The 20,733-nt window shown below is 50.8% G+C and overlaps 7 protein-coding genes and 1 non-coding gene across 8 annotated transcripts; 4 read left to right on the top strand and 4 right to left on the bottom strand.

The window, feature by feature from the left end:
• Positions 1–937: 937 nt before the first annotated feature.
• Positions 938–2,671, bottom strand: BO94DRAFT_564941 (MFS monocarboxylate transporter). Its single transcript, XM_025614463.1, has 2 exons — positions 2,549–2,671; positions 938–2,491 (listed from the first exon to the last, which is right to left on the bottom strand). Exons 1-2 carry the CDS (start codon positions 2,617–2,619, stop codon positions 1,192–1,194), a joined length of 1,371 nt encoding a protein of 456 aa, XP_025469363.1. The 5' UTR covers positions 2,620–2,671; the 3' UTR covers positions 938–1,191.
• A 588-nt stretch (positions 2,672–3,259) lies between these two features.
• BO94DRAFT_564939 (MFS transporter/fungal specific transcription factor domain-containing protein) lies at positions 3,260–7,579 on the top strand (the record flags this gene model as incomplete). Its single annotated transcript, XM_025614462.1, has 8 exons — positions 3,260–3,370; positions 3,427–3,575; positions 3,628–4,614; positions 4,662–4,793; positions 4,853–5,029; positions 5,799–7,119; positions 7,153–7,271; positions 7,408–7,579. The coding sequence occupies exons 1-8, from the start codon at positions 3,320–3,322 to the stop codon at positions 7,577–7,579; spliced, it is 3,108 nt and encodes a 1,035-aa protein (XP_025469362.1). The 5' UTR covers positions 3,260–3,319.
• Positions 7,580–7,873: 294 nt separating this feature from the next.
• On the bottom strand, positions 7,874–8,326 carry BO94DRAFT_618553 (uncharacterized protein; the record flags this gene model as incomplete). Its single annotated transcript, XM_025616850.1, has 1 exon — positions 7,874–8,326. Exon 1 carries the CDS (start codon positions 8,252–8,254, stop codon positions 7,874–7,876), a length of 381 nt encoding a protein of 126 aa, XP_025469361.1. The 5' UTR covers positions 8,255–8,326.
• A 962-nt stretch (positions 8,327–9,288) lies between these two features.
• BO94DRAFT_584240 (tannase and feruloyl esterase) lies at positions 9,289–11,022 on the bottom strand (the record flags this gene model as incomplete). The annotated part of the gene is made up of 2 exons (XM_025615611.1): positions 9,289–10,740; positions 10,798–11,022. The coding sequence occupies 2 exons, from the start codon at positions 11,020–11,022 to the stop codon at positions 9,289–9,291; spliced, it is 1,677 nt and encodes a 558-aa protein (XP_025469360.1).
• A 1,036-nt stretch (positions 11,023–12,058) lies between these two features.
• Positions 12,059–13,873, top strand: BO94DRAFT_555440 (extracellular dihydrogeodin oxidase/laccase; the record flags this gene model as incomplete). The annotated part of the gene is made up of 3 exons (XM_025613796.1): positions 12,059–12,935; positions 12,995–13,479; positions 13,547–13,873. The coding sequence occupies 3 exons, from the start codon at positions 12,059–12,061 to the stop codon at positions 13,871–13,873; spliced, it is 1,689 nt and encodes a 562-aa protein (XP_025469359.1).
• A 541-nt stretch (positions 13,874–14,414) lies between these two features.
• On the bottom strand, positions 14,415–16,555 carry BO94DRAFT_513934 (pentachlorophenol 4-monooxygenase). Its single transcript, XM_025609864.1, has 4 exons — positions 16,279–16,555; positions 15,827–16,226; positions 15,425–15,775; positions 14,415–15,365 (listed from the first exon to the last, which is right to left on the bottom strand). Exons 1-4 carry the CDS (start codon positions 16,382–16,384, stop codon positions 14,507–14,509), a joined length of 1,716 nt encoding a protein of 571 aa, XP_025469358.1. The 5' UTR covers positions 16,385–16,555; the 3' UTR covers positions 14,415–14,506.
• Positions 16,556–17,731: 1,176 nt separating this feature from the next.
• Positions 17,732–19,946, top strand: BO94DRAFT_513932 (fungal specific transcription factor domain-containing protein; the record flags this gene model as incomplete). Its single annotated transcript, XM_025609863.1, has 4 exons — positions 17,732–18,648; positions 18,697–19,077; positions 19,125–19,372; positions 19,438–19,946. 4 exons carry the CDS (start codon positions 17,732–17,734, stop codon positions 19,845–19,847), a joined length of 1,956 nt encoding a protein of 651 aa, XP_025469357.1. The 3' UTR covers positions 19,848–19,946.
• Positions 19,947–20,297: 351 nt separating this feature from the next.
• BO94DRAFT_t125 lies at positions 20,298–20,384 on the top strand. The gene has a single exon. It is a non-coding gene; the product is annotated as a tRNA-Tyr (tRNA).
• Positions 20,385–20,733: the final 349 nt, after the last annotated feature.

Here is a 20,733-nt window from a genome sequence, read left to right as displayed (position 1 = left end):
TGGCTAGCGGAGCCCTAACAAATGTATGTATCTAGGCGGCTAGACGCAAGAGAGACAAGAGGAATGGGGGAAACGCAAGAGGACCAAAAAAAAAAAAAAACCGAAGCACTCCAAGGTCCGGCGATTAAGCCTATGCTAGCAGGGGTCTTCTTCATACCCGACGTGAAGAGTATCGAAAGTAGCTACTACAATGCATGAGGATCGATGACCATGAATACACTATCTGGGTATCAAGGCTCTCTCATAACACTTCATCCATCGTGGAATCTGGGTATGGCAGGACAGTGGCGCTGCTGTGCTAGACTGTAGTAAAGGAAGCAAAGTCAATACTGATAACATCTTTGTTGCTTGGACACCGTGCTCATTAAATACTTCGCTTTTAACCCACCCGTGATCTACCAGATAAATTCCCTCGTGCAGAGCATGCGCTTTTGCAAACTGTTTTCGACATGGGATTAAGGTTGACCCAAGCCGGAGCCTGCTGCTTATATGCGAAGCCCGTGGCTTCCCGACTCAGGGCCACGACTTCTCATCCAATTACACTTCCAGCGCCTCGTTTAGATACGCCTCGCATTCTTGGGCTTCAGACTCAGACGGTTTGATGGGCCTGTTTGAAAGTTAGCCTGGTACACGATGAAGATATCGACAGCCGTACTGATAACAGCATACGGCCAAACTCAGTTCAGGCAGGTATTGTCTCAGATCAACTTTTACATGGATAAGTATATGACCCAGTATGGGTTTGTACTCACCGACCGTGAAATGGTTGCTATCCGACGCCTTGATGATGACGGAAGCTTGGAGCTATCACAACCAATTCCATGGAGTACTGTAGGCAGCGAAGACCGCCCGCAGCTTACTGTGCTCATTGCTCTATGGTATCTCGGGATGCTGGCGGGGAATAATCAAGAGTGGCAATTGGTGGTTTGATTTGTTGATCCAGTCTCAAATGTCCCATAGGTGACTCTAAGTGGCACCCTGTCCTATCCACTTGTTCAAGTCTTTGCTGTTCTCATTCTCTATACATTGTTCCTTAGAATAGGTTTTCTACTTCTCCTCTACATGTACCGAGCCTCAATGACAGATTGACAGGCACATTCGTCGCACAAAACACGGACCCGGCCTTTCTGTACAGATACGGACGTTATGTTCAGCCTGCATTGACCCTTTATACAAGTTCATACGACGGGACTATTGTCGCCATTTCCACCTGGCATGTCCGTCAGGACCAATCATCGCCTCCAGTCGAACCCAGACGACTCCCGCCGTGGCTGCAAAGAGAAGGCCACTAACTAGCAACGACATGTTCTCATATCCCCGGGGACTTAAAGCATTCGCCGTGTTTCGAACCAATACGCCCCCGACCGGAGTACCAACCATAGTGGCCATGCCGCGCACCATGTACAAGACGCCGTTGACCGAGGCAAAGTTCTGCACGCCAAAGAGTTCCACCAAACTGGCTGGAAAGAGAGAGACATAGGCGCTAGCAAAGGTTCCGTACAGGGTGGTGAAAGTGATGAACAACCCCTGCGATTGCGTCGTTGCGCCGGATAGTGTCGACGGCAGCCAGAAAGCAGTGGTGGCGATTGCACTTAGGAAGGTAGTGAGAAAGAGAGCGTTGAGTCGTCCAAGGCGATCCGCTAGATGGCCAATGACAATCTTGCCCACGGCATTACAGGCATTGCTCAGAGCGATAAAATTGGAGCTGGCCGTGGTGCTGTACCCGAGGGTTTGTGCATACGATGCGTAGAAGAAGACTGGAGTGTAGTAGGCCGCCGCTTGGAAGATGGCGCTCAGGGCCTGAGCCATGAACCGGCGCGTCCGGGCAACCCGCCAGTCCACTAGAGGCACTTTCAGAATCCCATCGGCACGACTGGTCCTGGTGGAGTTTTCCATCTCGATCCGGGTTCGACTGCCCGGCTCCCAGGCCATTGCACCGCTGGCGATGGAGATCAGGGCAAAAGACAAACCCCCGGTCATACGCAGAGTATTGCGATAGCCTAGGTTATTGACGCAGGCCGTCAGAGCTGGCGCCCAGACAAGACCACCCACACCGGTTCCCGCTAAGATGATGCCCATGGCGAGTCCACGGTGATGGGTAAACCAGGTGGGAGCGATAGTAACAGGCACCATGTAGCACAAGCAGGTGCCAATACCATTCAGAAGGCCCTGTGCCAGTTCAAAATGCCACAGTTGGGTCCCAAAACTAGCCACGACGAGAGAAAGCCCGAACACAAAGCCACCAGCAAAAGATACCATGCGAGGGGAGAAGCGTTTGGCCCAGGCGACGGCAAAGGGAGCCCCGATAGTCATGAGAGATACCGAGATAGTACCAATCAAATCAATCTCTGCGGGTGTCGCTCCGGTAAAGGGGGTTCCGGGCTTCCTTGATAGACTCTCGTACAGGGCTTGATACACGCCCCAAGCGAAGTTGAGACCACAGCACGTGAAGATAATGACGAACGAGGCGGCGACAATGATGACGGATTTCCTGCGATAGCTACAGTCAGTCTTAACTTTTGAATTATTGAAGACGTAGGTAGCATACCATTTTGCATCCCGGGCCAAATGGCCCTCGGGTGGACTTGCGACTACGGAAATAGGTTCCAGGCGAGGCATAGTGATGGGGTTAATTTCAACGTCGACCGGAGGTATTGGCGATATTTAAAGGGTCATCATACGAGCAAAGTTCACGATCAAGATCAAGAAAAAGAAGTGTAGCTTCGGAACAAGTCGCGATCAGTGCAGAATCTGACTCATCGCGCGGCATCAATTGGTGACGTTCGACCTCGGTTGCTGTCGGCGGGTCACTTCGGCGGGTCAGCCCGGGGTGCTGGCGATCGCCCTATAGGGAGATTATTGCTTCCGTAAGGACCTGAAATCTGAGACTGTCTAAGGAGGAGAACACGTTGTATGTATGTCAAAGCATCTCCGTTTGATGGATGGGGGTGACCAGACCACCCTCCGTACTCCTGAAGGTGGATTCTATGACTAAAATTAACGTGTAGACGAGAGGTTCCACCAATTGTATACTGCTAGCAGTGAAATATGTCCCATCAGTGAATTCTCAAAGTGGATGTTGACCCACAGACCACAGTGGCTATTGCGGAACGGCAAGGTCTCCCGTCTGCGAACCCCCCTTGCCCTGGCCCGTAATACCCGCAAATTCCGTGGAGTGTGGGTTCGCCATGAATTTATACCATGCTACTGCAGATTCGATGAATTCTTGTACTCAGTACCAGGTCAATAAAACAAAGAATATTTTTAACGACGCTAATATTTCCCCTGGTCTCTGAAATGTTGGGAATCAACATCCAACATGAATCACCCGCAGAGCAGTGACACCAGCAGCGAAGGCTCCCAGATCAAGGTGCACTATTATCCATGACAAGTATCATGATCCAGGCTGATTCCATGTCTTTCTAGGGAGATGTTGAAAAGAACCCCGGTCGACTTTTATCTATGGGCAAGGGGAAGGTCTTTCCTCCCCTTCTTCCGAACCGAGAGGATTATGTCGTCGGGTTTGACGGTCCAGACGACCCAGAACATCCCTTCAGCTGGGCTATTTCCATCAAGTATGCCCACCTCATGTATCGTTATATCACTCCTGACTTTGACTTCCCCCAGGCTATATGTATCCATCATGGTATGCTTCGGCACGTTTACCGCATCGTTCGCCAGCGCGGTCTTTGCCCCAGGAGCCGGAGGAGCAGCCAAGGCGTTTGGGGTGAGCTCCGAGGTTGGAATGCTCGGTACGACACTCTACGTGCTGGGGTTTGCATCGGGGCCGTTGATTTGGGCACCTGCCTCGGAGTTAATTGGTAGACGATGGCCATTGACTATGGGGATTGTCGGCGTGGGCCTGTTTAGCATCGCTTCGGCAGTTGCCAAAGATATCCAGACGGTTATTATTTGTCGCTTCTTTGCCGGGATGTTTGGGGCCAGCCAGCTCTCAGTGGTTCCCGCCGTGCTGTCGGACATTTATAACAACATGCACCGCGGTGCTGCCATTGCCGTGTATTCGTTAACAGTGTTCGTTGGGCCGTTCAGCGGTCCGTTTGTCGGGGGCTTTCTCGCCTCCAGCTCTCTTGGATGGCGATGGACCTTGTATATCCCAGCATTTATGGGCTTTGCATGTGCAGCTATGTTTGTGCTCTTCCTGAAGGAGACCTATGCCCCGTGCATCCTAGTCTCCAAAGCGGCAGCCCTACGGCGGCAGACCTCAAATTGGGGCATCCATGCCAAACAGGAGGAGGTTGAAGTGGACTTGCAAGAGCTGGTTCAGAAGAACTTTACTCGTCCGCTGAGGATGCTAGTGACCGAGCCCATAATCCTGGTCATTTCAGTCTATATGTCTTTTATTTACGGGCTGGTCTATGCCCTGCTTGAGGCCTACCCGTACGTCTTTGAATCAGTCTATGGGATGAGTCCCGGAGTCGGCGGTCTTACCTTTTGTGGGCTGATAATTGGCCAGCTGCTGGCATGCGGCTTCATCCTGTCTCAGCATTCGGTTTATGTGAAGAAGCTGGCTGCCAACGATAATATTCCCATTCCTGAATGGCGTCTGACGCCTGCCATTGTAGGAGCTCCTGTCTTCACGGCCGGGATCTTCTGGTGAGTGACTATTTTATTCCTCACAACGCTTACTCACGCCGTATCAGGTTCAGCTGGACTGGGTTTACGCCCAGCATCCACTGGCTCGCACCGACTGCTGCAGTCGTCCTGATCGGCTTTGGGATTTTGTGCATCTTCCTGCCGTGCTTCAACTATCTGGTTGATTCCTATCTTCCTTTGTAGGTGTTCGATTTCCGGGGTGTGTCGGTGTGATTGGGTATCTAGGCTAACTGCGCAGGGCGGCATCAACTGTGGCCGCAAACATCATCCTCCGGTCGAGTGTGGCTGCGGGATTTCCCCTTTTTGCGAAGCAAATGTTTGCAAATCTGGGGGTGCAATGGGCGGGGACGCTGCTGGGTTGCTTGGCGGCGATTATGATTCCGATTCCATTGTTGTTCCGATTGTACGGGCCGCGGTTGCGAGGGCAACGCCGATGAGTCACCGCAGCGGTTATTGCGGGACCCCTCGATGCCTGGAGAGAATTTCTAGAATATCTCACTGCACCTTAGTTCAAGCCTGGCACCTAAGCAGAACCTGGGGAAGGCCCCAAGCCCGGAGATCTAGTGTGTGTACTCGACAGGGCTATGTGAGAGAAACCCTAAGGCAGGATTTGATCTGTGGATGTGCTACTGCTGGACTGTGAACAGTGGGTGTTCCCCTTTGCTCCTGTCAGATCTTAATTGTCTAGCTAACCCCAGGTACCTTGCTTCCGGTACGGAGTAGCTTCAGCTTTACCATCCTTCACTGCCCTAACACTGGTCCAGGTGTAACACCCGGTGGTCATACCCGCCACTCCCGAATCAGCCGGTATCCGGACTCCCCGTGGCTGTGACTACGCCACATATCCACCCTATCTCATTCTGTCTCGAGGTGTATCACACATGAGCCATCATAATGGAGCCAGGGCTTTCCTGAACCAACCAGGCTGCTCTGCAACCCACCTGATCCACGTATACGACGAATCCATAAGAAAACCGGGTCGGTCCACTTGCCGAGCCCCATCCCGACCGTGCCCGCATCTTTCTTTTCACCTCCCAACTTTCTTCATCCATCCAGCATTCACCATCCACCATGGCCTCTGAGGAAGCATTTTTGAAGCGCAAACGCACTCGGACCGCCTGTGGGCCATGTCGGGAGCGCAAGAGAAAATGCGATGGTCAGTCGCCTTGCTCGACCTGCACCAGCTGGGGTTATGACTGTCACTACTCGCGACACACGAGACCTCGCCCTTCCACCCCTAGTCACCCCGACTCCGACCCTGTTCCCGTTCCAGACGACAGTCCCGCTGCAGCTGCCCGTGTCGCTGAGTCCCTTGAAGCCAACTCGGGGGCTGCATTTGTGAGAAAAGTCGCCCTCAAAGTCGACCCCGTCAACGCTCCCAAGTTGAATCTCTTCGGCTGGAATGTGGGGAAACGCAAGTCGCTCGCTCCTGGAGCCTCCGCCGACAAGCCCATTGACGATATTTGCTCGGCAACTACCTTGCAAACTCTAGGACGCCGCTACTTTGCCAAGATCGACCCCTGCTATGGCTTCATCGATTCGGTGCAGTTCTTTCGGCGTATGGATGCTCGCTGGCAGCCGTTTGCAGAAGAGAGTACGTATGATGGCGTGCTCGCGGGCGTGGCTGCGTTGGGGGCCCTCTTTTCCGACACAGAAATGGACAGGGTTGAAAGCAGTCTGGTGGAACTGGCTCGCCACATCTCTGACACCCATCTCGGCAGTGCGCCCCCATCTTTAGACCTTCTCACTGTGTGGACTCTGCGAGTGGTCTATCTGCGTATGGCAGCTCCTCCATACCCGGCTTGGGTTGCAAGTTCCACCTTGATGCATCTGATCGAAGCCTCCAAGCTCCACCAGGTCTCGTCGGATGAACGCGATCTCGATATCCGCAGGAGGCTGATAGGCGTAGCCCAACACCTCAACATTTGGATCTCCTACGACCTGGGGCTCTCAAGGGTCAGCTTATCCACTGACACACTCGGACTGCCCACCCCAAGACCAGGTGACTTCACGGTGGAACTTCTCGGTCTCTTGCCACTTACCGCTAGTCTGGGGCCGGAGAATCAGCGCCACGACCAGGAAATCGAACAATTGCTACTGCAAACATTGGACCGCACTCATACAATACCACCATCCCTGCTGGCTCAATGCAACCTAACTTTCTGCCTCCTCCGACGCCTTCGCTTGACGAATGTCACAACCACCCCCACCACAATGAAGCGAGTCATTGACCTCCTCAAACGAAGCCTAGCCGCCGCACGCGACATGGCAACCAACCATTCTCCATGGCAGCATGTAGCCAACGTGCCGTTCCACATGATCAGTATCCTTCTCGAGATGGACACGAGTGCCGCCCTGGAGTTGCTACCCGACGCCATGCAGACATTGAAATTAGTCGCCTCGACCTACGATACCGACACAATGCGAGAAGCATACAGCACAGCATATCTATTCATCAATCTCTACGAGAAACGCCGAATCGCAGATACCAGACTATTAACCAGGGTGTTGAGGGACCGCCCGCTATCAGTCCCCGAGCCGCCATCAGGACTCAACGAGATATCCTGGGTGGAGGGAGTGATGGCCGACGTGCCGACCCTGCAAGGCCTTGACTTTGAACAATTCTTACAACCCGACATGCTCCGACTTTCTCCGGAGTTTCGGACCCCGGAACCGATGCACCCGATGGAACCTGTTGATCTGTGTACTCCAGCGAAGGGATATGTACCTAGGACACCTAGGAGTAGCCAGTAGATCAGACATTAACCACATAGACTCATTTCACAATACTAGCAACTTGTGCAACCTTATAAATCCCTCTCCACTAATCACCAAACACCCCAAACCATACCAACACAATCAACCCCTACAACCACCCTACCCTACCCCACAACCCGACAATCAAAAACCACCCCCAACGGCGCCACCTCCTCCGTATGATTATACCCCAAATTCAACGCCATAATCTGTCCCACAGTAACCCCATACGTCCCCGCAAAATCCTGCACCGTTCCATACGTAAACGTAAACTGCCCCATCTCACAAACCGTATCCTCACACACGGGGATCTTCACCGTCTCCCCCGCCTCCAACACATCATATATCCCCGGGTCCAAGGCAGCAATATACCCCGTTTGAGCCGTCTGATTGAGGATCGATTCCGGGGTGATATTGTACCGTTCGTTGGCGATTTTCTGGATCGTGTCGCCGGGGAGAATCGTGTAGACGTGGGGACCGCCGGGGATGCAGGTGTTTGTGGTTAGGGTGTTGTTGGGCGTGAAGCAGGTGGTGTCGGATGGGAAGGTGGAGTGGGTGGGGATGCGGAGGGGTTCGTTGGTGTAGAGGTAGTTGGGGTCGGAGAGGATGTTGAAGCGCGCGAGGTCGCAGGCGCCGATGTTGTATTTGCGTGCGATGGTGTGGATGGTTTCGTTGGGTTGGACGGTGTGGGTGTGGTTGGTGGGGGGATGGCGAGGGGGAGGTTGAGGATTGTGCCGGTTGAGGGGAGGGCTGGTGGGTTGTTAGAGGGGGGGGAAGGGAAGTGGTGGGTGTGTGATGACTTGCTATTGTAGTTGATGGTAGCTGCAGCTCGGATGATAAGGGATGTTGTTAGAGCAGCTATAATGGTTGCGTGGGAGAGCATGATGCAGGTTTAGATTGATTAGATCAAGTGGAAGATGGGTCTGCAATGCCATCTCCATCTGCGGGATGATGGTTTATTTATTCTGTTAGCGCACAGGCCATTCCTCAATTGTTCACGGTGTGTAGGTGCCACGTCACTTACCCTTCTCTGTAGACGGGGAAGAATGCACTGAAGCAGATTCAAAAAGTGGCACCATCCTGGTCTGTGGTCCGGGGAGGCCATTCCTAGGGCTCCACTTGTGTACGGCCTTCCCCGCATTGCTGCCCCACGATACCGGATGCCCACCCTGGCCGTCGGCTTTTAGCTATAGAACCTCCGGTCTTTGTAAGTACTAATCTGAGATCTCTCTGGATTATGTGGAGTGGAATGATGTACCCCATTAAGGAAAACAATATTACAGAATGTCCGTTCATCAGTGCACCCAGAAGTTAATTCTTCTTCAGATCTGACTGAGTAATTCCACAGTCGTCCTTGTAGATTCGCGATACACACGATAGACATGACCACCCCACAACATACTCGGGCGAGACTTCCCTATGGGGAAATTATGGGGTAAATTTCGTATTCAACTCATCCTATAGACAGTTTTCCCCATCCTGTCAGTCATGAGGTTTCTGTAAGCAATAGTATGGCGTTACGCATTCCTACAAGCGTTGTGGACCCAGCTACTCCTAGGTGCATGAGAACAGGATGACGATAAGAGACTTCTCAGATAGGAACGTAATGTATGAAAGAAAAATAAGAGTTCTGTTATGTTCTTGAACTAAGTCAATAACTGTGGCCCTCTAGTCTGTTGATTCCGGTATTTTGTCCACATACGAAGGTTAGCATGGTTGATGTAATGTGATCTATATAATTCTCCATAGTAAAGTAACTTATTGTACAGGAAGAGACAACATCGACAATAAGATCACGTATACTGGCTGTGGCCGGGGAAGAAGAAGGGAAAGACTAGACAGTATACTCTGGTACACCAACGAGAAGATATGGGGATTGCTTGTCAAATTGTTGAGTCAATGCAACTGCGAGCCAAGCTAGTAGACTGGCATCTTGAATGCATTCAAATCATACAGCCAAGTCTTCCTATCCCCAGGGTCAGTCACACACTCCATCGTAGTCCCATTATTAGTCCACAGAGGTCGAAGTGGCCAAGCACAAATCTTCTGTTCCTCACCCTCATGCACCCCCTGGAGAACAGTTGCATTCAGCATCTCAGGAAAAACGCCCTCTTCAACCCATTGAATCATCGTTTCCAGCGTATTCTGCGGCCACGGTCCGTTTGGCTGAGAAGCATCCGGACCACAGTGAGCCGCGCCGGGAACCAGGAACAAGCGATACCAATCACCCAGCGCAGCGTAGCTCGAATTCAAAGACATGTCCGGGTACATGGTACGACGGACCGACTCATAATAACGCACGGACGATGCAGTCGGAACAGTGTAATCAGATTCTCCGTGGTAGTGAAGCACCTTACCACCGGCTTGATGAAAGGGCGTCAAATCCGGGTACGTGGACTGAAGAACATCCCCATACTTTTGCCAGCCAACACGGATCCACTCTTTCAAGTCATCATATGTGACATTGCGCAGAGTCGGCATTTCGGTGCCGTTGAGCTCGTTGATGTATTTTTCCACCCATTCGCTATTGGATTCGGTGATATCGAGAGTCCAGGAGTCCGTGTCGTAGTCGTAGTGAGTTTCTGCATCGGAGAACGCGGCACTGGGCTGATAGGGCACGTATACCTGGTTGCCGCTCAGATCGTGCATTCTCCGCAGGATTTCCTTCGCGACTGCCACGCCCTTGGCGGAGACGGTGCCGTTCTGGGCGGGGAGCTGATAGGTTTCGGATCGCTTATAGGTTGTCAATGAAGACGCCCCGCAGCTATAATGTTGGCCGATGGTGCTGTTGGCGTCGAAATATAGCTTGCAAAGATCCGTTCGCGAGACCACCCCATCCTGCTTGCCGTCCAGTGCGTCACATGCTTTGATTGTCTCGTTGACGATCTTCTCCAGCTCGCATGGGGGTGGGTAGTAGTTCAATGTTTGTTCAACGACGGGAGACCGCAGGTGCTGCATTTGTTGGAAGGTGAATCGGAAGCCCGGAGCGCCAGTCACTGCGCCATCAAAGTCCTCAGCGAATCGCTGAATCTGACTCCATCCGTCCCGGCCGCCCTCGGAGCAACCTTGGTAGTAAGAGTAGATGGAGGAGGTGTTGTAGAACCGCTTGGTCAGCTCCTTTCCAAGGACAGTGAGCTCATGGATAGCCTGGTAACCGAACATGAACATAGTGTCGTAATTCAGCGTCCCATTGGCGAGGAGCCAAACGTCATCAGAGCCATTCTCAAATCCGCCGAATCCTCCATCAGTTGTACCCGCCACCGCACCGTACATGACTCCTCCAGGAAGAGAAGCGCTTCCAACCGTAATGTCATAGCCGCTGCCACCCGTGGACAGATAGCGGTTAGCGAATTTAGTCGGAGCGGGCATCTAATAGCTGACAATGACCCGGTCACTGCGACCTAAATGGGAGTAGGCAAAGGTCACATTGCAGTAGTCGAATGTGGCGTCTGGGAAGTAGACTTGATTGGTACTGGACACATTGTAGGCAGCAACAGCGGTCACCGAGGACGTGTCAATTGAGATGCCAGGGTAAACGCTGTCTGGCGGTAAGGAACGTTGGGCAAATGAAACCGTGCACACGTCTTCCAGTGTTGTGGCGTAGGCTGTAGCCAGGGCAGCTGCTGTCGCCAGAACTCGGACCAGATGCATGGTAGACCAACAAATGGTACAATTGACTTGGGTGAAAAGAAGGTTGTGAAGTGCAGTCCTGATAGGTTATTGATACCGTAAATAAGAAAAAACTTAACATCTGGTGAGTCCAAAGCATGGTGTGTCCCGGATGCCACGACGTTCCGTATCCTGGAGACCTGCGCTTCATTGTAACCCCACACGAACCCACTCAGTAGTTAAACGACCCAACTATCTCTCGGCCCCTCCCTGGAAAGTCCTGAGTGAATCTCCGAGCGATACTCGCAAAGTCACCCAGTTTTCAGATTAGCCTCGAACATCGAATCCTTCGCTTGGAATACGTAAGATACTCCACAATTCGTAATTGGGCTTCCCGATGAATGCCCGACAGGGTCCAGTGGGTTCTCCGAGCTCTCTTCGCAAACTCCCCCCAATTGGGGATTAGCTCCAAGGTATGTACCGATTGCCGATTCCCCACATGAACCTAATCTAATCTACGGAGTACAAGTAATCTTATCAAAGAAGCCCAAGGCAGCAAGACCTATACGAGATATATCTTGGAAATATTCTGGATGAACGAAGCTTCTCAGACGCTTATCTTGTATACAACGGCCACTAGATGTGGCATAATTTACTGTAGTGGTACTCCATTCTCTGTACTGAATTTGACGGATTGTGGGTCTCGGACTTAACATGGCCAGCTAAGGCATAGATCTGCGTGGCCCAGCATACGTAGCCCTAAGCCGATAACTCCCGGCTGTACGAGCAATCGCTCAATAATGACAGAGTATATTTCTCGACAGCATCATCCTTAATTTGGAGGAAATTGGTGAGCAAGAGGCCCACTTCCTATGGAAGAAGATCCTCTTTGCAGCCGATCACGGCACACAATAGCGGAAGACAATGCCTCGATGTATCAGTTTCATATCGCGGCCACAAAGAGGAGGTTGACCATGGCAATGGCATATAAATACTCAACGTGGCATCCTAATTAACCTATCGACTCATCCACATTCCTTTTCTCACCATCACAACATTCATTCGCTCTGATTTCTCTATGTACTTTCATTCTTTCCTAACCGCGAGCTTGATCGCTGCTACCGGTGTTCATGGCATCTCCCCCCCTTCCAATCCCTGCGCCGGAAACACACCACAAACCCGCGACCAATGGTGCGACTTTGATATTCACAGTGACTACTACACCGAAGCCCCAAACACCGGAGTAATCCGCGAGTACTGGCTAGAGCTGGGAAACACCACCGCCGCCCCTGATGGTATCCCTCGCAATGTCTTGACCATCAACGGAACCTCCCCGGGCCCTACTCTCTATGCAGACTGGGGAGACTGGGTACGCGTCCACGTATACAATGGCCTAGAAAACAACGGAACCAGCATCCACTGGCATGGTGTTCGACAAAACCACACTAACCCTCAGGACGGCACGAACTCCATTTCCCAGTGCCCAACACCCCCAGGGGGGTCCGTCACCTATGAATGGCGCGCCACACAGTACGGTACCACCTACTACCACTCGCATTTTGCACTCCAGGCCTGGGAGGGCATCTACGGTGGAATTGTCATCAATGGTCCTGCCAGTTCCAATTACGACATCGACGCCAGTATCCTTTACCTCAGCGACTGGTCGCACCGCACATCCGATCAGCTGTATTCCACTGCCGAGACCGACGGAGAGCCCACCTTAGCAACGGGCTTGATCAACGGCACTAATATTTGGGTCAAGCAGAACAACGAGACCGTTGGCTCTCGCTTCACCATGAATGTGACGGCTGGTCAATCTTACCGACTTCGTCTACTCAATGGTGGAATGAGTAACCTTTTCCGATTCATGATCGATAACCATACCCTGACCGTTATCGCCGCGGACTTTGTTCCCATCGAGCCCTACAACACTACATCCTTGAACATTGGTGTTGGTGAGTTACACCCATCCCACATTCCCACCCCTTATGTAGAATAACCGAGCCTCGTCCAGGACAACGCTACGATGTAATCGTCACAGCAAACCAAGACGCCATCGGCTCGGATTTCTGGATGCGTGCCATCCCCCAAGAGGCCTGCATGGAGATCGAAAATACCGACATCAGGGGAATTTTCCACTACGCAAACCCAGGAAACGAAATCGCAACCCCCACTACAACCCCCTTCGGATACACAGACAGCTGTTACGATGAGCCCTTGACGAGCTTGATTCCAATGGTTGCCATCGACGCCTCCGGTGTCGGCTATACCAGCCACAACGATGTGAATGTCATCGAGAACACGGCCGGCTTGTACAAATGGTACATGGGGCCCACTACATTCAAAGCAGACTGGAACAATCCAACCCTGCTGCAGATCGCGAATGGGAACACATCCTGGAGTAACTCCTCCCATGTAGTCCAGGTTGAAGGTAATGGCCAGTGGGTGATTGTGGACATTGAAATGGCTATTAATGTTCCTCATCCAATTCATCTTCACGTGAGTATTTCCCTTCCAGCAACTCTATACCCACAGACATCTTTTCTAACAATGATGAATGGCTCAGGGCCACGACTTCGCCATCCTTGCCCAAGGCAAGGGAAGTTACACGACAAACACCACTTTGAACACGTATAACCCACCCCGTCGCGATACGGCCATGCTTCCAGCCCTCGGATATTTAGTCATTGCATTCAAGACCGATAACCCCGGAGCGTGGCTCTTGCATTGTCATATCGGATGGCATCAATCGGAGGGTTTTGCGATGCAGTTCGTTGAGAGTATTGATCAGCTGAAGCCGATGGTTGATGTTGATGTGTTGGAGAGGAATTGTGCTGCGTGGGATAGATATGCTGTTGCTGATGATATTGTGGAGGATGATTCGGGGATTTAGGGTGGTGGGGTTGAGGCGAATGGTTGGTGAGGTGTTGAAGGGTAGAGGATATTGGTACGCTTTCTATTCTGGTAGTTAGATTGTATTATATAGAGGTCTTATAGACATGTTATATCTTCGTGGTTGATTGGAAACATGCCTCTTCGTTCATTGGTTTGGAAGACCCTCGGCGCGTTAAATTGCATTGCTGGTAGGGCAAGTATATAAGGGTATGTTGAGATGTTTTAGATTGAAGGCAGCTTTTTTGAGCGGAAATGCCATTTCGTACGTAAGCCTCGGACCGGGTTGAAGATGTCATATGTATATGAGTACACACTTCGAATCCATTGGGCTAATAGAATATGACTTGACTATGGATATGAGTATTTGGACCATATGACAGCTCTATGGTATACATTTACAAGGCTGGAACAGATATCCCAATGCATGACCTTCAGGACAAGGCTAGGATTTGGAAGAAATAAGAATACAAGCAGAAACGCTACTGATCAGATTCTATCAATCTAGTGTTAAAGGCAGACATCTATTCGATCACATCCCTCTGAAACTCTACAACAGGCCCATTTCTATACATATCTTAGAAGCAAAAATCAATGTGAACACCCCTCTCGACTGTTGGAACACAATTACTAATTAATCCTTCATATAGGCCGGAGCTACAAAACCGCTGAAATACTCCTCCACATGACTCAAATCATCCAAGCGAGTGGCATATCCCAACAACCCATCCGGTCGAACAATCGCCACTGCACCAGTCGAGTCTGATACAGTGTACGCAGTATGAGCCGATCGCTCCGCATCATAATAGAGTCGACCGATTTTCGGAATCTGATACCACTGGTCGCCCCCGCCCACAGCCTGCGCGACCACTGTGATAAAACGCAGCATTTCGGAAGGAAGCCTTTCCTGGAGCTTTTGCAGTTCCTGTATCGCGTGGGTCAGATTCTTCCGGGTTTTGTCAGGATGGCCTGCCAGGATGACAATAGACCAGGCCCCCGTGTTCTTGGTGAGTTGGAAAAGTCGAATAGGGAATTTTGAGCCCGGAGCATATACTGTAGCATCCGGGGCTCTCCAGCCAGCGGTGACCATTGTTGCGAGAGATGGTCTATTGAGGATGTTTTCATCGTAGTGGATGCCCAATCCGATGTTGAATTGGATGTTATCGTCGAAGGTCTTGGTAAAGAGCTCGTCCGCTGTGATGTTCTGGTCTTTATACGAGTCGGGTACTTTGCCGGAGATGGAGGCGGAAAACGTCTTGTCGAGATGAATGAGATGCTGTGCGGCGGGGCGTCGCTCGGTGTCGTAGGTTCGGAGGACCTCGGGGCTGTACCAGCCCTTGATGGCACCACCTAGCTTCCAAGATAGGTTGACTGAGTCGTGAACACCGGTGTTCATGCCTTGCGCGGCGCCGGAAGAGTGCGTGTGACAGGCGTCGCCTGCTAGGATTACGCGATCGTCTTTGACAAATGTCTCTGCGACTCGCTGGCCAATGCTGATGGGTGTTAGATGCTTTGATTGGGGTGATCGCAGTTGCAAGAATTGATTACATACCTGTAGAGGGTCCACCAGGTGATGGAGTCAAACTCAAGGGTAAAGGGTGCCATAGATTTCACAGCCTCTGCTTTGGCATCCTCTAGGGTCAGGTTATCACCGTACTTAGCAAGCATCTCCTCGGTCATTGCGAATCCAATTCGCTTCACTCCGTGGTCCATCTGCACCCAGAGCACGTTGCCATGGCTCTCGGATTCGATAGAGGCGAATCCCAGATCAGCATCTGGCATGTCCGTTCGGAAATGCCCGTCGATACGCACCCATTTGAACTCGGTGCGGTCGCCTTCAGAGGCGATATTGGCGAGACGTCGCACCAGTGAGTGGCCGCCATCCGCACCCACGATAAATTTACTAGTACTGTTAGCAAGAGCGCTTCTTTGGAGACGAATCTTAGAGAAATACCTCTTAACAGTTAAAGTCTTTCCCGAGCTCACGTTCTTAATCGTAGACGTCACCTTATAATCATCCTCGCAGGACTCATCTACCGAGAATGTCTCCAACTGCCAGCCAATATAAGGCGTACCACCCAACTTCTCATATGCCGCCCGGAAGGCATCCTCCGAATACTTCTGACGAATGTTGAGGATATAGTCCATAAAAGTCTCGTGCATACGTTGGTACATGATATGCCATCCTCTGGACGTGATAAGTTGACCATTCTTATATGTCACGCTGTTCCGAGCGATATAGCCGATCTGGTTCAGCTCGTCCAATAGCTGGAGCTGATCGAGCATCTCAAGAGTGCGGGGGTAGAGGGTTCCGGCTCGGCCGTACATTGCCTGTTGGGCGGTGTCGTGTTTCTCTGGAGATGTTGTTAGATGGTTGGATGAGCAAAGGGGGGGGGGTGCTCATACCAACAATCACAGAGGTTACCCCCTGGAGGGCAAGAGAGTAGGCTGTGAGGAGACCAACAGGTCCGCCACCACAGATAAATACATCGGTCTTGATAGGATCAGACATGGTAAGGCTTCAGGATGTGTCTATTGTAAGGGATTGATGAGGGTCTTTTGGTCCTCTGAACGCAGGATACGGCTTGCCTTTATACTGTGGGATCTGAGTGAATCGCTGAGGACTTTAGAGGTGGTCTCTCGGCTCATCGGCACAGGTGCTGCTCTGCAGTCTCGGAGTGTGTGGAGTAGACATGCCAAAGGGTGAAACCGAAAGACTCCTAGCCAGCTGAGTTGGTAGTGTCCTGGAGGAGGCGAAGAAAACAAGACAACCCGATACGGAAAGTCGCCCCACAATACCGGAGTGTGTAATTTACCAGCTCCGTGACGCCGGACCCGGCGGAACAGTGAGGGACAAGGCTCGGAATGTGTATCTGCCTGTAATTGTTACATTTTATGTTTCTGGGATGTGGTCCAATATAAGAAGTAATTGCCAAACTAGCAGTAGTTAGTAGGCCGTCCAGACCTAAGATCTAGACCGTTAAATAAATGGCTTGGTCTACCCGCAACCATGCGGCTGGAGAAAGCAGTAGTAGTGAATGACTATGTTGGAAGTTCTCATCTGCGGCCGGCAAGACGGAACTTGATAGATCCACGTGTTCAACATGACGATTTCAAGGCTTGAAGGCCCTTTCAAGAGGAAATCAAACTGTTCTAAGGATTCAGCGCACTTCGTTCCCGCTATAGCCTTCTGTTGGGTTCTGAACTGTATACACATTCTGCTCCTTTCTGCAGCTTCTGTTCTTCCGACCATATGAAGCTGGTTAGTACGAAGCAATATAGAAACATACTCGGCCTGAGGCAGTAAATAGTTCATACAGGAGCCAAATTACCAATCAAAAAACTCAAGTCCCCGATGTAAAGCCACCACTTGAGACCATGATTAGGTCACGTGATGTGGTCCCGGATGGCTCGGCCCCGATTCCAGCCAACATCGCCACGGCTCATTGGGTATTGTTGTCTAACATCCCATCTGCCCCCTTCGGCTTGACCCATACAATTGAGGGATACTCTGCTGCAGAATGGTATGTCAGTTTTTGCTCCACTCCGGGTTGCCTAGCGCTGACGTTCGACCATTTAGTCCAGCCGTAAACGAAAGAATATTGCGCTTGCCTGTGATTTGTGTCGAGCGCGAAAGATCCGCTGCGACGGGGTTGAGCCTTGTTGTAGTTCATGTGAACGTCGAAATGTCTCATGCTCCTATGCGAATGATCATCCAAGGAAGCGTCTTGATAACAGGTAATCCTGCTCCTATGGTGAACTATACATGTCTCACATTGATAGGTACATCCGACAAGTGCGAGATGGTTCGCCCCTCCCTGGGATATTGAATGCAGATTCAAATGCTTCTCTAGAGTCCATGTCTAAAGGGGGTGGTGGTTCCGTTTTCAGCAACATTGGAAGTAGCACAGAAGCCCAAACTGGTTTTAATCAGGGCCTTACATCAGTGGCCGATGAGACACACATTCATCTCCATACGCCTAGTAATCATCTGACGGCTCATGGAAATCTTCAGTCAAAGTCTCGCGAGAATAAAAACCTCCTGACAGCCATGGGAATCACCCCGAATCGGTCTATAAGTCCGTCCGAAAGTCAGAATGAATTTTTCGGTGACTCCTCTGTGGCATCATTGCTGAGACAAATCAATGTCTCCGTAACCAGCAAACCGGCGAGTGCTGCAACTCCAAGCTCTCCAAGAATGGCAGAAAAGTCTGATTCGGCTGTCAATCCGTACGATCTGCCATCCCGCCAAATTGCAGACTATTTGTTGGAATGTTACTTTGACAAATTTCACACCCTCTATCCATTCATCCACAGACCCTCCTTTCTTCGTGCCTATCATAATCTCTGGGAGCCGAAGGCCGTGACAGACGTGGAGTCTTTAACTCGGATTGGCTTTGGCTTAAGCGACCCCGGTGTGCAGTCGTCGACATTTCTCTGCGCTTTGAATATCATCCTAGCTCTTGGCTGTCAATTCTCCCAGCTGAACCATGCAACCCGTGAAGCTACATCTGAGGAATTCTTCCAACGCTCCCAGAAATACCTAAGTATCGTTACTATGGACAAGGGTGATCTGGCCCTCGTACAAACCCTTCTTCTAACTGCAACATATCTGCAGGGAGGCGAGTCTCCCTCGAAATGCTGGAACATTATCGGGCTGGCATGCAGGGTCGCCCAGGGAGTGGGTATGCATTCATTGAAAGCAGATCGGAATCGATCATCTGCTGAAATCCAAATGAGGAGGCGTGTTTGGCATGGCTGCGTCATGTTTGACTTGTGCGTACTTGTTCGACTCCTGATAACATTATCTGACAGTGAATCCAGAGCCAGTAGTATGATGCTCGGTCGTCCTCCTATGACCTACAGCTCTCCAGTACCCCTTCCAGAAGCTCTTGATGATGAATATCTACACTCCCCTCAGCTCCCACGAAATCACGGGGTCTCTCGGGCCGAATTTTACATACAGACCCTGCAGTTACACACAATCCTCAGAAAGATTTTACTGGAAGTTTACGAGCCCTTGGAGAACTCCAGTCCTCCTTATCCACTAGATTATCTCAAAACAGACAATTATCACGCCCAGACTCTTATGAAATTAGATGCAGAGCTCTTAGCCTTCAAGTCACAAATCCCGACAGCCTTGCAATGGAATAAGCAATCAGCCAGTGACCAATTCCGTCGCGAAAGTAGTCTACTGCGAGCACGGTAAATACCAAACCCGGCATATCTTTCACCTACTGACCATACCCCAGATTCCTCCACTTACGAACCCTACTCCTGCGCCCAACTTTAGTCAACTTCTGCCGTGAAGGCCGCATGCCTAATACTCTCGACCATCCAAGTACCGGAGAGCAACATACAGCCCTAGAAAGCAAAATCTCGCTAGATTTCAGTCTAAGCTGTTCAACCTATTGCGTCGAAACGGCAATCGAATTATCACATCTAATGAACGAAATCTCCAGAACAGAACTAGCCAGCGTTTGGTGGTATAGTATTTTCTGTACGTGTCTCGAGCAGCCTAGCCAATTCCCCACCGCGCACACACTACTGATTAACGTTTTTTAGATACCTTCACTGCGGGGGTCGTTCTCATCCTCGCCCAAACATCCTCCGCCCTAGAACCCAACTTCACCAAACAGCGCTTACACGATGCCTGGCAGAGCTGCACCGATTGTCTAGAGACCATGGGGTCATATAGCAGCACTGCTCACGTTTACGCTGACTGTCTTCGCAAGACACTCTCTCAATCGCTGCATGAAGGCAGTGGGAATGTCTCGTCCACCCAGGATGTAACATCCCGGCCTGGAACCGCGGATCTGGGTCCACCTGATTGTTTCGTCGCGGACCCGGTCGTTGATCACCTGCCTTTCGGTACTGAGTCTTCAAATGGCACCTGGGGTGGGAATGACCTTGCGGGTTCCCTGCTGGAAATGATGTGGGATGATTCTTGGTTGACGGCGCCGACTCTTGTCTGATTAGCCTTGAGGGCCGGCCTGGCTGAATTAAATAATAATTCTGTTCAGACTGACTTTTCTTGCTAGTTCTTTTGTGATTAGCATGAGTTGTAGAAGTAGAGTCATTTGCACAATTTGTGAATTTTGGCGACCGATTGTACGTGAGGGATATGTTAGAGAGGGTCGACGCCTACATATATACATTCCGCCGCAGCCGCAGCCGCAACCTGTCTAGCTAGTAGCCATCAACGACTCGAGAATGTCCCCCTAAAGAGACGATATTCGAACATAGTACAATAATCATAATACCCATAACAATCTTGGCAATAAAAGCTGAATAAAGGTAGTTTTCCATACGGAAAACCCTCGCCATTCACCCTTGGGCACTTCAGCAATACATCGGGCTGATCTGTTGCTCCAGCCCCCAAGCGCACGTCATATATCATTCCAGAAAGCAGATCGACATGCAAACCCCCGATGGTCTAGTTGGTTCATGGCGTCTGACTGTAATATTATATTGTGATCAGAAAGTCACCAGTTCGATTCTGGTTCGGGGGATTTCTTTTTTGAAGTTTTTTTTCCCGCAGCGGGTAGGTACCTATGTGGGGCACTAGTTTGGTGTGTGCTACTCTGTGGTGATAATGTTGGGGATTAGGATTGTGGATGCTCTTTTATCTTGTTATTATGGAGTTAGCATACCATATTTCCTCTCCAATGATATTTTTATGGATTTGATCCAGCGATACTCTCCATGGTTGAGAGCAGTGGATGTCCACACCGTTACATCGTGGAAGGAAATGATTCCGAGCTTCGGTCTGGATAGGGGTTGTATCAAGAGGAAAGTTACATAAATAACTAGGCTGCAATTTAATATCCAGAAGACCAGAGTAACTTGTATCTATTTTTT

Source organism: Aspergillus sclerotioniger, assembly GCF_003184525.1.
Source record: "Aspergillus sclerotioniger CBS 115572 chromosome Unknown BO94scaffold_9, whole genome shotgun sequence".
NCBI lineage: Eukaryota > Fungi > Ascomycota > Eurotiomycetes > Eurotiales > Aspergillaceae > Aspergillus > Aspergillus sclerotioniger.
The sequence above is the reverse complement of the archived record's forward strand: the minus strand, read 5'-3'. Positions and strand labels throughout refer to the sequence as shown.

What these genes read in the sequence shown, in the direction of transcription:
- BO94DRAFT_564941 (XM_025614463.1), bottom strand. Translation starts at nt 2,619, where the DNA reads ATGCCTCGCCTGGAACCTATTTCCGTAGTCGCAAGTCCACCCGAGGGC. An exon ending in TTGGCCCGGGATGCAAAATG is followed by an intron (nt 2,492 to 2,548) that starts GTATGCTACCTA and finishes TAGCTATCGCAG; the next exon opens with GAAATCCGTCATCATTGTCG.
- BO94DRAFT_513934 (XM_025609864.1), bottom strand. Translation starts at nt 16,384, where the DNA reads ATGTCTGATCCTATCAAGACCGATGTATTTATCTGTGGTGGCGGACCT. An exon ending in GGTAACCTCTGTGATTGTTG is followed by an intron (nt 16,227 to 16,278) that starts GTATGAGCACCC and finishes CAACATCTCCAG; the next exon opens with AGAAACACGACACCGCCCAA. An exon ending in ACCTGGTGGACCCTCTACAG is followed by an intron (nt 15,366 to 15,424) that starts GTATGTAATCAA and finishes AACACCCATCAG; the next exon opens with CATTGGCCAGCGAGTCGCAG.